This window comes from Coffea arabica, chromosome 2e, assembly GCF_036785885.1.
Source record: "Coffea arabica cultivar ET-39 chromosome 2e, Coffea Arabica ET-39 HiFi, whole genome shotgun sequence".
Lineage (NCBI taxonomy): Eukaryota > Viridiplantae > Streptophyta > Magnoliopsida > Gentianales > Rubiaceae > Coffea > Coffea arabica.
Window position 1 is genome coordinate 12,099,636 of NC_092313.1, and position 15,871 is coordinate 12,115,506.

Genomic DNA, 15,871 nt, shown 5'->3' on the forward strand with positions numbered 1-15,871 from the left:
GAAAAAAAGAAAGCGGCATTGTACATATTGTTGAATTGTCCTCTGTCTTAAAATGAAAATGATAAGAGAAACTAGCATCCTCAACAAATATGTTTAGAGTCATTCAAACCATGAGAAACGAGTGAAAGCATTGCACATCTACCAAACATTTTTCATCCTCTTTATATCAACTATATTTAATTTTGATGTAATTAAGAGTTCAATTCAACTAGTTAACATATTCAGGTGCCTGTCATATTGAAGCAGATGAATACTTGTTAAATAATTCAAAGTTTCATCATAATTGGATTTTAGAAGGCAACATTAAAAAAGTGCCCAACATAACGTAAACATGTAAGATGGCTAAAACTTAGAAAAAGCATCGGAACATTACCACTTGTAAATCGATGCATAAAAAGGCTAGAATCAATAAGTTTCTAAACAAATGGAAGCTCTTTAAGGCTCAAAAGTTTGCAAAGCCAAATAGATAGTTCCCAACACATAACTATAGCATAAAATTACAGTTGTAGTTTTGCTACTATATTTGTGGCTATATCTTGTATTTTGGGCAATTATTCTGTTGTCTCTTTAGCAATAAAGTCTTCCATTATATAGGAAAAGTTACGACAAGCATGCACATATGCTGGCAAAGTTAAGACCATAGGGTGAAGGAGGTCAATTTTTAGACAACACATGAAATGAAGTAATAGTATAGTTAAAACTAATGGATGTTTATGTTAAATATAGTTTTTCATAAGTTTAATACGCTTTAAAATTCATATTGTGCTTAAATTTAGAAATAAAATTTAGTCTCTCTATTGCATTTAGAAACTTTGAAAGAATTTATTCTTGAAATAATCCATAAATAATTTTAAGTAGATCCAAAGTTCTTGTGACAATTATAAATTTTAATTATTTGGGAGGTCAATATAGATAGAAAAGAGAAATAAATTTTAATGGGAGTAAATAAGAAGCAGCATTAAAAGTTTCCTAATTTTTTAAGCTTAACAAATAATTTTTCAAAATTAAATTGGTTGTATGTGGCTCCACCACTATGCATGTACATAGATTTTTCTTTGTTTCTTTCTTGCATTTTGGAATGTCTTGTTCATTGTTACTCTAGGATCATGTGTTAATTTTGGTTATCAATACAAAATTACAATATAATTGTACTAGTAATATTGTACACATTTTTATTATTTATCATTAGGAATTAATGATAAGCCAACTGTACTATTTGAACTAATAGAGTTAGGCTGAGGTTTTTAAATTGGGTGGGGGGATGGGTTGGATGGTACAGGAGAGGGATTGTAAGTAGGGGATTCTGATTAAGGCTTCCCACTTACCAAAAAAAATGTTGAGCTTTTTTTTACCTCTTTATAATAAACTTACAAAAGACACTTCTAGTTATATTTATTTATTTATTTCTTATTTTCTCTACATAAAATGTCAAACTTTATTTTTTCATTTTTCTTATAAGTGGAAGTTTTTAAACTCAAAACCTCCTACTTACAATTCTCCTTTCCCCTTACCACTCAACTCAACCCCTTGCCTTTCACATAAAATGTTATACTTGTAGATTCGTAAAACTCAAAATTCTTGATTTATAACAAAAAATTAGCGACTAATTAAGACACTAGAACTTTGGAGCCACGTAGCTAATCTAAAAAACCAAACCATTCTTGTATAGAATTTGTGTTATAATTTACAATTCTAAGTCTATGTGAATTTAAATTTTATGTAATTTTTGACCATCAAAATAAATAATTTGGATTTTCAAATGAATTTTGTAACAATTCTATACATTTCCCAAGCGCAAAAAAAAAAAAAAAATTCTAATGCTATGAAATTATAATTCTGTGGAATCCTAATTCCAATTGAATTCCAAACCAAATGCAGCCGAAGTGTAAATAGCGTGGACGTTATCTTACTTATCCATGTTAAGAAGTTATTTCCTAGGTAAATGATACCACACCCCGAAGGTTAGACCATTGTTATAATACTCAATTTAAGTTCATGACTTCATTCAATTTACACACCATGCCAATGAAGCTTGCATTTGCAGGAAATAAGCAATCTAGTCATTTTTTCAGTAAACAACGTACTAGATAGTCTCATCCTTGACTAATTAATAACAAGAATGAATGTGTGTCATCGTATATTCTTGTTCTTCCTGTTTATCTTACGCGGGCTTGTTTTGGACTATATAATATATGCAACTTGGAGAACATCTGGAGAGATGAAACAATCTTTGGAAATTAACCTCAGTTTAACAAATTTAGAAGTACTTTGCTATGCTTTCAATTCGACTTAAAATTAAAAGAAACAATATCCAGTATGGGTTTAAAGAGTGCATCATATGATCAGAATACATTACTGGCATACTTAAAATAAGGCCCTTATCAATCAAATCTGAGCAGTTCCTATCTAACTATGTATTTTACAAGTTTTCTGATCTGGGGTTCATCCATCCATCATTGATGAATTCATGGTGCTGTAGTGTGTGGAGTGCTAATTTTCAAGGCAACCTCCCATGTCTATCCCCATAGGAACAATTCTAAGACCTTACCAGCCAACCACTCGTGGAAATGCTTGTTAATTTAATGAAAACAGTTCAAGATAACTTTGACAACCATCGGAATGAGCGTAATAGTAAATTTTTAATAGTTAAACACGATTTTAATTATAGATATAGTCAGGAGACTAAAATCAATATATTTAGATTGTGGTAGATATTGATGTCATTTACTGATAAAAAGTACCTGCACAACCAAATGAATTACTCAATTATAGTGAAAACTGTCAAATACTCTTGAGGATTCTAAACTTAGTTTAATATACCAACACGAATTATCATCTAACAGTCAGCATAAGCATATGTATAACAATGATCAGCTCAATCTTACGATACAACTTCACAATAAAATAGTTTCACGCTTTTCGTTTCTCAATATTTTCCGCGTATATGAACAAAATATGAAGCCATGAGAAATGGCGCTCAAATCCCAAGCCATCATGGTCGACAATGAGTAGAAAGATATATACTTGAAGTAACAGCTAGTGCATTCTTTCTATCTTTCAACCCTAGCTATACCTTCATTCTTTCTAGTTTCCTTTACCTTCATTACTACCTATACCTTCTATGCTCTTTTTCAACAACACAATTTTTCTGTCTAAAATAATAAAAAAATAATGCATCAAAGAAATTAAAAACAGAAAAGAATCCCTCAAATAACATAGGAAGTTAGTGATGTGAAAATTGTAACAAATAAATTTTTTTCTACGAAACTGTGATCCATTTTCACTAATGTTGGGAAAATTTAGACCAAGCTTGTTGTCATAGTTAGTCATGACTGGTAACTTAGATTCATATTAGGAATTGAGGTTGTCTAACTCTTATATATATATGTGTATCGTGGCCGCTGGTTTCAATTTGGGTAGACGTTGAATGAAATTGAGTTAATATATTAGTCTTGCTCCTTCCCTATTCTTCCAGTCGTAAGGCTCTCTTCATGTTTTGTTTTGAGAATTGTCCATCACCAACTTATATGATATATTTTACCTAACAAGGGCATTAGCATACCAAGAAAATTATGCATCACACAAAGTTTGTGGAGTTTTCTTACAAAATTCTTTATTCCATTTTTTCAGTTCATAATTTAATTGCCACGGAAAAGATATTTACCTTTCTTTGGATCGTGAAAGTTAACTAAGCAATGACCTTTCTTTACTGTTATAGTATGTATGCCATTATTTCTTGGACTGCAGTTTCCACGGAAAACTGTTCAACAAAACCCAAAGATAAGCATCCCTTGATTGAGGTCCGAAATGTTCTTTGATAGGATTAGTTAGCATTTTTCTACCTACAAAGTCATACGAAGTATATGAATTTACTGCTGAAACTACTCAATTATTAGAAAAAGTCTATCATCTATACTTGAAACTAAAAAGTAAATAATAGACTACGGCTTGAGTCTTATCTGATGATCTCTTCCGGCCTGCATTCTCTGAATCTGACCGTCGCTCTCTTTGTCCGATCCGCGTAAGTAACGTCACAGCATTCACATCTATCAATCTGACGGACAGGAACAGATACAACTTTCAGTTACCAAAAAATACTGTACGTCTTTTTCTTTTTTGGGTTAGAAAATACAGCTTCAGTTACATCAGACTCTTGCAAGCGGTACAAGGTTATGGAGAACAAATATTATTGGTAGAAAATTGACCTATATGGATTTGAGTTAGCCAGTCTTAAGACTTAGCAGCATTTAGTTGGCTTGGATCGATTTTCTAGTTCTACCGGTTATTTATTGTTTGTAAGCCTATAAAATACTACTATGATAGCGTGGCATTCCAATAAAATATCAGATTAGCAAGTTTAATGCACTAATTAGCAAGTTTAAAACAATAAGGGGCTGAAATTAAATATATGTTTTTAAAGTATAGGGATGTACTATTCCTAAACTACGCGGGGGTTTTGCGTAATTTAGTTCACTAGTTAGAATTACTTTTTTAGTGACTCGGAATCACAAATTACACTTGAGAACAAGAAGAAAATAAGAATATAAATAGCAGTTATATACCTCAATGCGCTTTGTTGCTGGTGAATAAACATCAACGTGTGACACAATATCTGCGGAGAGCACACATGGAGGCAATTTTCTCGGTGACGATCTAATATAGCTGGTGAGGGTAGAGTTCTTGGAGATCTTCTTTACAGAATCAAAGAAGAAAATATGTGGAGCTTCACAAGATTCCTTGGACGGCGCCCTCGTGTTAAACAAGAAATATCGTGGCGGATCCATTTTACTGCCTCCCCATCTTCTGAAGGTTTCAATGGGATTTTGCAGCCAACTTCGAGGTATTATTTTCTCATAAATATGGACAGAGTAGCCCCATGAGATGGAAATGGACCACCTATGTCGCCTGAGATAGCAAATTGTTTGCTGCAGCAGACGTGACTGGTCAGCATTGGCGGCTTTCATCAAGTGACGACTGGATTCGAACCTATTCATGCTGGGAAATATTGGGTTTACAACATCGAAGTGGTGAAGGGACATCAGCAGATTTTTGGGATGAGAGGACAGGAAACCAGCAATATTTCCTCGCAAATCAACCTGCAAATGGCAAGTGCCCGTATAGATGATCATCGAGAGAGTAAGAAATAATCCATGCAATTTTATGCGACCACTGTGTCACGGATGCAAGCACTGGCGGAGGTTCAAACTGCCAGTGAGGCCAGGTCGGAGCTGCATATTGTGCCCAAAAAAAGAAAGGTGGAGTACACTTTTAGGTGTTAGTTTTCTTGAAAATTTTTTTAGTTAATTAATTTGCAATTGTGTTCCCACTAGCCAAATGAATTTTTTTATTATGAGTATGGGAAGTTAGAAAAATTTTAAGTTTACACCTAATGATTTGTGAAAAGTTAATTTACATATGCTTTTATAAGTAATAATTTTTTACGGCAGTCCTTAGCTAAACCAAACATAACAAAGAAGGACTCAGTTCATTAATTTAATGATGACTGCAAGTACAAGTCTAATGCTTTAAGGAGTTTATAGATATCATTCAGTGGGTTACTTAATTAAACCCTCTTGTGTCATATATTGAATACACATATGTGTAGACAAAATGTTAATTGGATATAATTTTCGTACACTTCTCTACAAAACTCTTGTGATATAATACATGAGATCAAAGGATTGTTGAAAAACATCTAAGATTTTTTTTTCAGTAATTGGTTATAAAAATTTGTCCATTTCATTTACCAAATTCGAAGATTTTTTTAATTTGCGCCTCTATTGAAATTTTATCCTAACTCCGCCACTAGATGCAAGAAATCTTGATGATCAATAAGCATGTTCAAAAGAGTAAACGTGGAAGGAAGGGCTTATGGTCCTTTAACATATTGCCTAAATTGTTGTCTATTTTACTTGATTAAGTTTGCAAATGTGCTTATTTTAGTTTTATTTTTATTGCTTTATTGGGCTTTTAGTCACTTGAGAGCATCTTAGTTTATAATCAGCCAGAGATGATCTCCATGATGTGTTAGTGTTCAAAAGTAAAAAGACTAAATTCATAGAAAGTTAGAACCTCACTGAATTCAAGCACATATTTTCTAGGTTGGATTCAAGCACATATAATCACTGAATTAGCAATCTTATTTTCTAGGTTGGACGACTAAAGTCTCATTGCATCACAAATAAATTTTCATCAGCACTTCTATGCTCAACCAAGGGCAAGAGTTAATCAACATCTTCCTTCAGGGTAAATTTCGTATGCAGTAGTCTAGCTTTAAGAAATCAAATTACCTGATGAAGACCTTTTTGGGGAGATAGATTTACTCCAATGTCAGCTATACAAACCATGGTAATGTGGTCAGCCGAGTGTAAATGCGCATAGTGCCGAAGGCAACCTTCCATATCATTTGCTAAGGCTTTTGCCAAAGGATAACTGAATATTAGCCCTGCTCCACCGAATCCCATGTTGAACGAGAACCCATAGTTTGTAATAATACACTCGGATGGGCCACCAAGGTAGTAGTACTTGGTATGATCATATTTTGCAAGAACATCAACCATATTATCCACAAAAAAGATTGAATCATCATCCCCCATAATCAACCATCGGAACCCTTTGCGCTCATCTCTAACTATTTCCATAATTGCATGCACCATGCGAACCATGATCGGTGCATATGCGTGTGTCTCTTTTATGAATTTAGTTAGGTCGTCGGAGACCCTATATGGAGGAGAAGCTGATGACCAGGGCAAAAGGTTTCCTTGTGGAGTTTTATCAAGATAGAGATATCCTCGGAATTCATTTGGTCGCCACCATGATTCAATATAATCCTTCCTGTGATGCATCGCTTTCTCGGAACCAACCAGTCCAAACAGAAGGAGTTTAGTGGTAGTAGGAGAATCACTAGAGTTTGACTGCAGGTGTGTTTTCCCTGTGATTGAAGAAGGAATGGAATTTGCAGCCCAGTTTGGTTGTTTCACATAAAAGAATATGAAACAAAAACAAGAGACTGATCCAAAGATCAATAGCAGATTGATGGAGTAAAGCTTCTTCTTGAACATTATTGCAGATGACATTGTTCAGAAGATGGAAGTAAAGGTTGTTTGACAACATATAAAAGCTGAGCAAGGAGAACTAGCGTGAGGCTTGCACAAGAGTCAACGTTCATAAAAGATGCAGCAGCCCTATACCGTGGATCTAATTTTAGCTGCTTTGTTGTAGCCAAGCTAGCCACCAACGAAACATAGCTTGCACTCTTCTACCGGAAAAAGACCGCATGCCAATTGATTACGTCCTACCAGAATTTAGTTGATTCATTTCTTTGTTCCTTTTTCCGAATTAGACCAATTCAATCAAATTAACTTGGCTCTGCTAACCATCTTCAGAGTAATTAACAGTGCTGAACTACTAATTACAGTCTGTTAGCGTTATACAAAGCTCTATTGATCTATATAACATCTCCTGTTAATTCTCTATTTTTAGAGTAAATCTTATATACACTGATAATGTATACACTATTAAAGTTAGATATACGACACATATGTAAAATTTGAGTTTCAAATTCAAATTCGAATTATGTGTCATGTATTTATTAGTGAAAATGTATACACTGACAGTGCATAAAAGATTAATCTTTTTTTTTTCTCTTCTACTTGAGTACGGATTCTGTTGGCATCTCAAGGGAAATTCCACCAACGATAAAACCTTTCCACCTTCGGTTTTAAAATTTTAAATATTTTTATCAAATCTTTTAATAGTTTTTCTAGTTAGTCTATGGGTAGTCTATTTGTTTGTTCAGTGCTCTAATTGTTTTCTATTCTTTAAGTTGAACGAGATAATTAATTACAAGTAAGCTTGTTCGCGTTAATACGAGAAGAATGAAGAGAAAAGATTATAAGAAGATACCGGTCAACTCTTTCTTGGTCGAAATAAAGTGGCGCAATTCTACCAGGCTTAAATACGAGAATCGCATTAAAGTTGTGTACCCTAAAGGGCAAAAAAAAAAAGGAAATATAGTTCAAAATATCCTTTAAAATCAAGTCAGTAAATTTTGGTCTCAATCCAAGTTTCCGACTACTTTTTACCTCGAATCCATTACATGATTCATGCATAGTTATTTTTTAGGGATAAAAAAGTTATATTTCATTTGTAGTTAAATAAATGATCCGATTCATATTTATTTTTACCCCTAAAAAAGTAGAATATGTTCCAAACCATATTCATTTTTTCTAAAAGAGTGGGATAGGACCTAATACATATTCATTTTTTCACTAAAAAAATGGAATATGACCCTTTTGCACATAAAAAATTGTCTACACGTGAGTCTAATGGCGATTTTAAGCTAAAAAATTATCAAAAAATTTAGCTGGAACTAAATTTTATTAACTTAAATTTATAAAAGATGTGAATTTAACATTTTAGAATATGAAGGATGAAAAAGTTCATTTGATGATCTGTAAGGGATGTTTTGAACAATTTTTTTTTCAAAAAAATCTTAATTGTCTCATAACGAAGCAATAAAATAATTGTTAAACCATATAATTTGTCATTTTTTTCAGCTATTAATCTTTCCCTGTTTCACATGTTATAGATTAAAGTCCGATGACACTGGAAACTTGGAGCCCACGTACCTAAGAAATTTCCTAAAAAGTAAAAAGTAAAAACTGACAAATTCCTCACACTGCCTGGTTGCTGATTACCGTTTTAGAAACTTGGAGCCCACGTCCCTAAGTTATTTCCTAAAAATTAAAAACTAACAAATTCCTCAAGCTGCCTTGTTGCTGATTCGTCTCAGAGAATCTCTTCTTTCCTATTACTGGAAGTATTTGTCTTGGATTTCTTGAAATCCTAGGGCTAGGAAAAGTTTGTCGAGTCTATAAGAAAATCGATATCCCTAATCAAACATCTTAGCAGATTTTAAGCGTCTCCAAAGAGATTCTCAATTAAAGGTTCGTTTTCATAGCATCGATTGTTTTCCGTTCTTTGTTCTAATTTTAGTGCAGGTTCTCCCTGAAACTTAATTATCAAACAAATCATCATGGAGACCTTAGAGCATGTGAAAAAACCAAAATCACAAAATTATTGTGTTTTCATGCAGGAAAAAGAGAGCAAGAATGAAGAAAATCCCCACAAAAAGGGAGAGGAGGCAATCCCTGATGGAATAATGCGTGAAGTTTCTGTTGGGAAGGGATTATCTGGAGCCCTGAAGCTGTTGTTAGATCAAGGATATCTCAAGGAAACTAAAGAATTGAGTAATCCGAAAACGGGCTCGAAAACAAGCAAGCTTGGCGGGATTTATGATGATCGGGGACAAAGGGAGATAATCATTGAGAGAAGAGATGAGCTTGGAAATGTCATGAATGAAAAAGAAGCTTTTCGCCAACTTTGTTATAAGTTTCAAGGGAAGAGGCCTAGTAAAACTAAGCAAGACAAGCGTATGCGGAAGATCGAGAGGGAGAAGAATGTGAAGCTATCGTCCCAGAATTCTGAAGAAAGTATGGTGCTAATGGATAATGCTTTGAAGAAGCTTCAAAAACCTTATCTTGTTATCGAAGGGAAAAAAAGGGCTACATGATGAATAGTGCCCACCTGTTGGCTCGCATGAAGGTCAATGGCCTGAGCACCAAGATGCAGCTCCTCGCAAGAGCACTAAAACTAGTAAGTTCCGTGAAGATCTGCAATGCAATACCCTGAACTTTAGGAATATTCTACTGTCACAGTGCACTTTATCTACTATTGGTAATTTTTCTCTATTGCTTTTACCATTTTTTTCATTTTGTTCAGTTCTGTGCCAACTTTTTCTTGTTTGGGAATGTTTACTAAAAATTTTTTCTTTATTAAATTGGTGATACAAGAAGCATAAAAATTCTGGCTCCTTTCTGGTAATGCACAATTTCTGTTGCAAGGGAACATTTAGTGTCTTACTAAGCATGCTACATTGCAAAATACAAAGAGTGATACCTGACGTTTTATAGGCTGAGGATAGGCAAAATTCTGTCTTTTAATCCCACGTAGTTAGCACAGTGAGCCATGAAGTCAAGCACATCCCATATCGGTGGGGAAGCACATTTTTGCTGCTATTTTTACCAGTAACTGATAACGTTCAGTACAACAGCAAAGTAGGATGGAAACAGAATCATAAGTTGGATATGAATTTATTTGTCACAAAAATTTGTTACTTGCATCATAAACACGTTTTTCAAACTTTTTTTATATTCTTAACCATATTTTTATTTAACATACATCACATCACAAAAAGTACTACAGTATTATTTCAAATAATATTTTCAAATGATCTCCAATCCAAACACACTCATTCTCAATGAAGCAAAGTTTAATGCCTGGTTTCGTTTGCGGGTCGAATCAGCTGGCAAAAATCCTGTAATGCGATCCAATATAATTAACAACTCAGGTCCTCAAATCCAGTCCGTTATCGGTCTACCAGTAATTGCCTAATTGACGAGGAAATTTGAAGCAAATTTAAATGGAAACAGAGTGATGATCAAAGGTACACCCTTCTATTTTTAACACCTAAAACATGTAGACACAAGACACCACAATTTTGGCCCAGAGAGAGAGAGAGGAATGGATGTAGAACAAGGCAAACTGATAAGGAAACCATTCTTTTGTAGCATAAGCTTTAAATTCTCTTTGTTTCTACCTTGTATATTTGTTTCCGCTTTGTCCAGAAACAAATGGAGCAGTAGTAGAAGAAAGAGAAGCGGACAAGAGAATTTCTACGATAAGTACAACACAGGTAACATGATCTTTCTTGGAAACTACATAATAGCATTTATACCTTGTAAGTTTGCAAGAGTACACATTTAAGGTAATGCATCCACCCGAGTCCTGTTGCTTTTGTCCTTTTTATGTCTGAGTGTAACTGAATCCTCATGCCTCCACCCATACTCTAAATGCATACTTTAAACAGATAAGTGAGAAGCAAATTTAACAGTCTAATGAAAAAGAAGATAAAAACCAGAATGGGTACTCATGAGATAATCTTTGCATCTCAATGTAACAGGTGCTCCTGCAAAGAGAAGCTTAAAAGAAGACATTCATACTTCACCAGATAAGGGAAAGATTCAAATGAGAACATGGATTGGGTTGTTAAGAATTAGGAATCATTAGGTCCAGACCCAATTATCCTTGTAAAATTCAGCTTAATTTCAACATTATTTTGCAAATTACAGAGACAGACTGCTTCAGTTACTCGGCTAACAGGGTACAGGCAAGCAGATCTTGAACGAAAACAGCTCGCCCAGTAGCTTGTCTCATTCTTTTTTCTCGCTCTTCGTGACTTAAGGATGACTCGAAACTGCAAAGATGGTTACATAGGTGATAAAGAAAAGTGGTGGATAGACATGTAGAAAGATTGTATGACAAGAGACAACAGTTGCAGGAATACAAAAAAGAAACTTGGTATGCTCTGTTATGCATCACGGTAAGGCATTATAGACAAATAAAGAAAGTTCCTCAGTTCACATTATCTATTACGATTTACTACTGCAAATGAAGCTTTATCTGGGATAATTCTTTCATTAATCCACGTCTTCATCAAGTCAAAATGAAACCCAAAAGTCAGCATTATAAACTGCCTTTGTTATTATGTAATAAAACAAGACCAAGATCTTATCCAGCCCTTCTGCTTTTACTAAATGAGTCTTGGAATTGAAATGATAGAACTCATGTTGCTCTGTTCCTTGTATATCACAAAACATCTCAGAGCTGTTTAATTTTCTTCCAAAAGATTAAACTCAGGAAAATAATGAGGACTTCCTTAAAGGTTTAAGCATTTTTCGCTTCCTTAGAAAATTAATCATGAAAAACAGCCGTCTGCAGTTACAGATACAGGAACTCAAAGATCATTTCCTGAGCCGGTGAACAACATAAAGACTCCTTGAAGATTGAATACTGAAGCTTAACAATACTATCTTGTCTTATTTTTTACCATAGTAGAAAATGTCATGCAGTTGTATGGGTTGAAGCCCCTAACCTCCTGAAGTTTTGACTCTTCAAACAAAAATTGCACTAAGTAATGGGTGGTCCTAGATTCAAGCTGTGTATGCATGACACCAGTTTTTGATCCATACAGGATTCATTCATTCACGCTAACAGATCGACCAGACAAAGCATGCTCCAAATGAATGGCAAGTTAGCTTTGGGTGCCTAGTGCTCTTACAGTTCATTGACCTGTCAGCGAATAGAAAATGGCATCTCAAACGCTCAGTAGTCCTCCTATAAATCTGGAAGTAAACAAAAGTTGTGGAGGACCATTGGCCAAAGTCAAGCAAAATATGTCTAGAATATCAAGTCAACTGAATTAAAAAGCGGTTCTTTGGTAACTCTCTTAAGCTATAAACCATCACCAAGCCAAGTTAATGGGTGCAACTAAAATATTTGTTCCATTTCCATTCCTCATGATGAATCATTGTGGCAAGGGGCGCCAGTTCTACAGCACATGAAGACTTATCAATCATAACAAGTAGAATTACAGCTATAATATTTAAGTTACATCAACGTACTCTTATAGATTTTGGATTTATTTACTCCTTTCTGCAGTGAGAGATATATTGCCTTAAAAATTGCAAGCTATTAATGCAGGAACTACAAAATCAACAAACAACCTAGATAATTAATCTTCATCCAAGCTCTATCCAGCCCATCATTGGCCAATTTCAACAAGAAAATAGAGCAACTACTAAAGGTAAGGAATTAAGCTTTGTGTTCTTCTCATAGCATCTCATTTCCTATAAATGGAATACCATTATGCTTATGCTCCTAGCTGGTTCTTCCATTCACTTCTAAAACATACTGTGGCATGCATGTATTCTAGTCGTGGAAACTATGTGACTTACAGTAATCTCCAAATTAGTGTATAATATAGACATAAACTACTTGAACATACTGATTAAGCTACCTCGATTTCCATGTATGCTGTAATGACATGGACTTCGTTGATGTGTCCTCAATACTGGACACCAAAGTTTTTGAAATTTCATCCGCTTCAGATGCAGGAAAATTCAGAACAAGAGAAGAAAGTAGTGGATCAGCCATTGCACCAGATGAGGTTGCATTGTTAGATCGGTACCCACTGCCACCTAAAAGAACCTGTAAATGGGCCTCCCTAAGATCCCTCCCCAGCAGAGAGAGTGCCTGACTACTGGGAACTGCAACTCTACGTAATCTACGACGTCGCTGCAAGTAATCTTAAGTTAAAGAAATAATGAAATGATCGAAGGACGAGCAAATTGTTCATTATAATGCAGCTTTAACTATGTAATGTGAAGGTTTACTATGAAGCCAATAGAATATGAATATAAAAGTTCCACTTTAAAGGATATCTTGAATAAATGTCCATGTTGCAACGTGATATGACTCAGCATGTTTCTTGCAACTTTAATAGAGCAAACTGGACAAACCTGCAAGAAAAATGTGAATTCATTATGACAGTCTTCATTTTAAAGTTAATACTAAATAAAAAATAGTAAGTGATACAAAAAGCATCCAGAAGAATACATGCATGGAAGACGGAAACTCTCTTGCTGTCTCTCACACTGGCAACCACCCTCTTTTACTAACAAACAGACTAATGGCGGAGTTCGATAAATTGTATCCCGGAAGTGCTTTTTTTACCAACCTAATTGTGTAACCCAAGCGCTTAGACCACAATTGAAGTATAAATCCCTGGAAACCATTAACATTTCAGTAAAGCACAAGGGGAAATAGGAAATTTACTCAACACTACCATGCATTCAGGTGAGTCATTAAACATAAAAGCACTCCTACAATGAATTATGTCTTTCCAATTAGTGAAGGATTTAGCAAACTACATACTTTATCTAGCATTTGAAAAACCTTGACCCAGACTAGTGACAACAGCTGTTGAAGCTGTTTTAACTTGCAACAAGTAAATATATGACCCTATAGAACACCTCTAGTTTTGGATTTTTTTCAACACCCCTATAACTGATTAGTGGCAAGCTCATTGCAACTATAATAGCCAACTGCAAGAAAGAAAAGAGTTGACAACAAAATTAAAATATTTCCAAAAGAAAGGGTTAACATGCATACCATTTACCAGATATTGCGTCCATCTAGCAAAGTTATCATAATGATATGGAAAACAACCAATAGTCATAACCACAGTTAGCTTCTTACTGACCAGCAAAACTAAGGAAAATTCTGCCCTAGACTATCTCCAAAATTCTAGCCTAGGAGAGTCAAATGTCCCCCCACCCCCAAGAAAAAGTTTTGAGAATCCTTCCCAGCCTTAGGTTTCCACTGTGCTGGTGATTTAACTCTTCTCCTTCCCTTCACATTTAAACCAGGTTATACTGTAGATATAGCCTGAATAGAATTACCCAAAACTCATGCCTCTCATGCACAACAATGAAATATACAAGTTTGAGGAAACAAGAATATGAGAAATGCCCAAAAGGTTTGGTGCAATTGGTCAGGACTCAGGAAGTCAGAGGAGGTTCAGATTCAGTCTTCAAACCCACAGAAAGGTGGTTTCATTAATTCACACAAAATTAATTTATACTCCCTTCAATGCCTCAATCTCTTGCACCCTAACCCCCGCCAAACCAATGCTTTCGACCCTCATCCGAACCCCAAAGCAAAAAGGAGCACACCCAAGAAAGGGGGAAAAAGGGTCAAAACATATCCTTTGGCAATATATCTGAACCTAACTCTGCTTCCTTATATAATGTGCAGACAAAAGTATTAGAGCCTATACAAACCAAATAAATACCCAAGATGGTGACGTCCCAACCTACTAAATAGAGTCAAGATTTACTTTTTCACCCATTTAGCCAACATTTCCTTCACTAAAATGGCAAAAAAGACAGAAATTAGCAGAATATAACTCTAAGCTCAAATTTGCATGCACCAATCCCTTTTCAAATCCTAAAATCACTTTTTTTTTCATTTACAGCGCCAAGATTACCAAATTTGAACAAAAGTACAACAAAGATCAGAATTTGACAACACAAAAGAGAGTGATCAGCACATTTCCCAGAAACAAAAAGTAGCAAATATTAAAAAAGAAGAAAAAAAAAAGAAAACTCACGGTAACTTTGGACTCGCAAGAATGCTCATCTTCAAGATGTGAGCAAAGGGATGCAATATCAAAGTCTTCGTAACAATACGGGCATGGAAAATCGGGTCGAACCTCCTCTTCCACCTCGAAATCATCAATATTTAACCGATCTGAAAAATTCAACGCGACCATCCCCACAAAATAAAGCCAAAACATGTTTCAGATCACTCAAAGAAAACACAACAAATATTTATTCAGAAATGAAATATAAATACCGACCCAATTGAGAGCTCTGATGTTGGCTGCTATGGCTGTGATGATGGTGATGCTGCAAATTGAATTGGCGCTTAGCAGCCGCGAGGCGAGAGGTCCAGAAATCAGAGTCCATGAAGAGCAAAGGAATAAAAATGAAGAAAGAAGAAAAGGGTCCAGCTAAAATATGACTAATATTTAAGCAAGGTACTATTCTTTAAAAAAAAAAAAAAAAGTCTTCTACGAAATAATTTCCAACTTTTCCATTCTTCTCTGTCTGTATGTATTAAGGTGACAATGATCTTGTTTATTATGCGTTTTCTTTTTTTTAGTTTGTTTCAATATGCTGAGCTTAAAAACCAATCTGGGGTGGGATTGTAGTGTTTTATTTTTGTTTTCCCAGGTTTGAACTTTGAGGTAGTCTTGGTGGCGCACATTCATCTCATCTCTGAGCGGTATTTGTTAAAAAAAGCAAAGTGAAAGGAGTGGGTGGATATGACAGCAAAGTGACTAAATCAGAAATTGTCGGAGTTTTGGATTAGATTTTTTTTGTGGATAATTATTAGTGGTTTGAGA

At 34.8% G+C, this 15,871-nt stretch overlaps 2 protein-coding genes across 6 annotated transcripts; both read right to left on the minus strand.

Annotated features, from left to right (window-relative positions):
• Window positions 1–3,795: 3,795 nt before the first annotated feature.
• On the minus strand, window positions 3,796–10,939 carry LOC140036660 (uncharacterized). 4 transcript variants are annotated; one of them, XM_072078967.1, is made up of 6 exons: window positions 10,799–10,939; window positions 9,961–10,073; window positions 9,589–9,674; window positions 6,291–6,931; window positions 4,563–5,096; window positions 3,796–4,054 (listed from the first exon to the last, which is right to left on the minus strand). In XM_072078967.1, exons 4-6 carry the CDS (start codon window positions 6,843–6,845, stop codon window positions 3,956–3,958), a joined length of 1,188 nt encoding a protein of 395 aa, XP_071935068.1. In that variant the 5' UTR covers window positions 6,846–6,931; window positions 9,589–9,674; window positions 9,961–10,073; window positions 10,799–10,939; the 3' UTR covers window positions 3,796–3,955. The 4 variants fall into 4 exon arrangements, with proteins under 4 accessions (XP_071935068.1, XP_071935067.1, XP_071935069.1 ...); XM_072078966.1 differs by having other exon boundaries at window positions 9,961–10,076; window positions 10,799–10,938; XM_072078968.1 differs by lacking the exon at window positions 10,799–10,939 and having other exon boundaries at window positions 9,961–10,092.
• Window positions 10,610–15,871, minus strand: LOC140004088 (protein DEHYDRATION-INDUCED 19-like). 2 transcript variants are annotated; one of them, XM_027249542.2, is made up of 5 exons: window positions 15,323–15,871; window positions 15,074–15,213; window positions 13,344–13,421; window positions 12,920–13,203; window positions 10,610–10,909 (listed from the first exon to the last, which is right to left on the minus strand). In XM_027249542.2, exons 1-5 carry the CDS (start codon window positions 15,429–15,431, stop codon window positions 10,891–10,893), a joined length of 630 nt encoding a protein of 209 aa, XP_027105343.1. In that variant the 5' UTR covers window positions 15,432–15,871; the 3' UTR covers window positions 10,610–10,890. The 2 variants fall into 2 exon arrangements, with proteins under 2 accessions (XP_027105343.1, XP_027105342.1); XM_027249541.2 differs by lacking the exon at window positions 10,610–10,909 and adding an exon at window positions 10,974–11,317 and having other exon boundaries at window positions 15,323–15,855.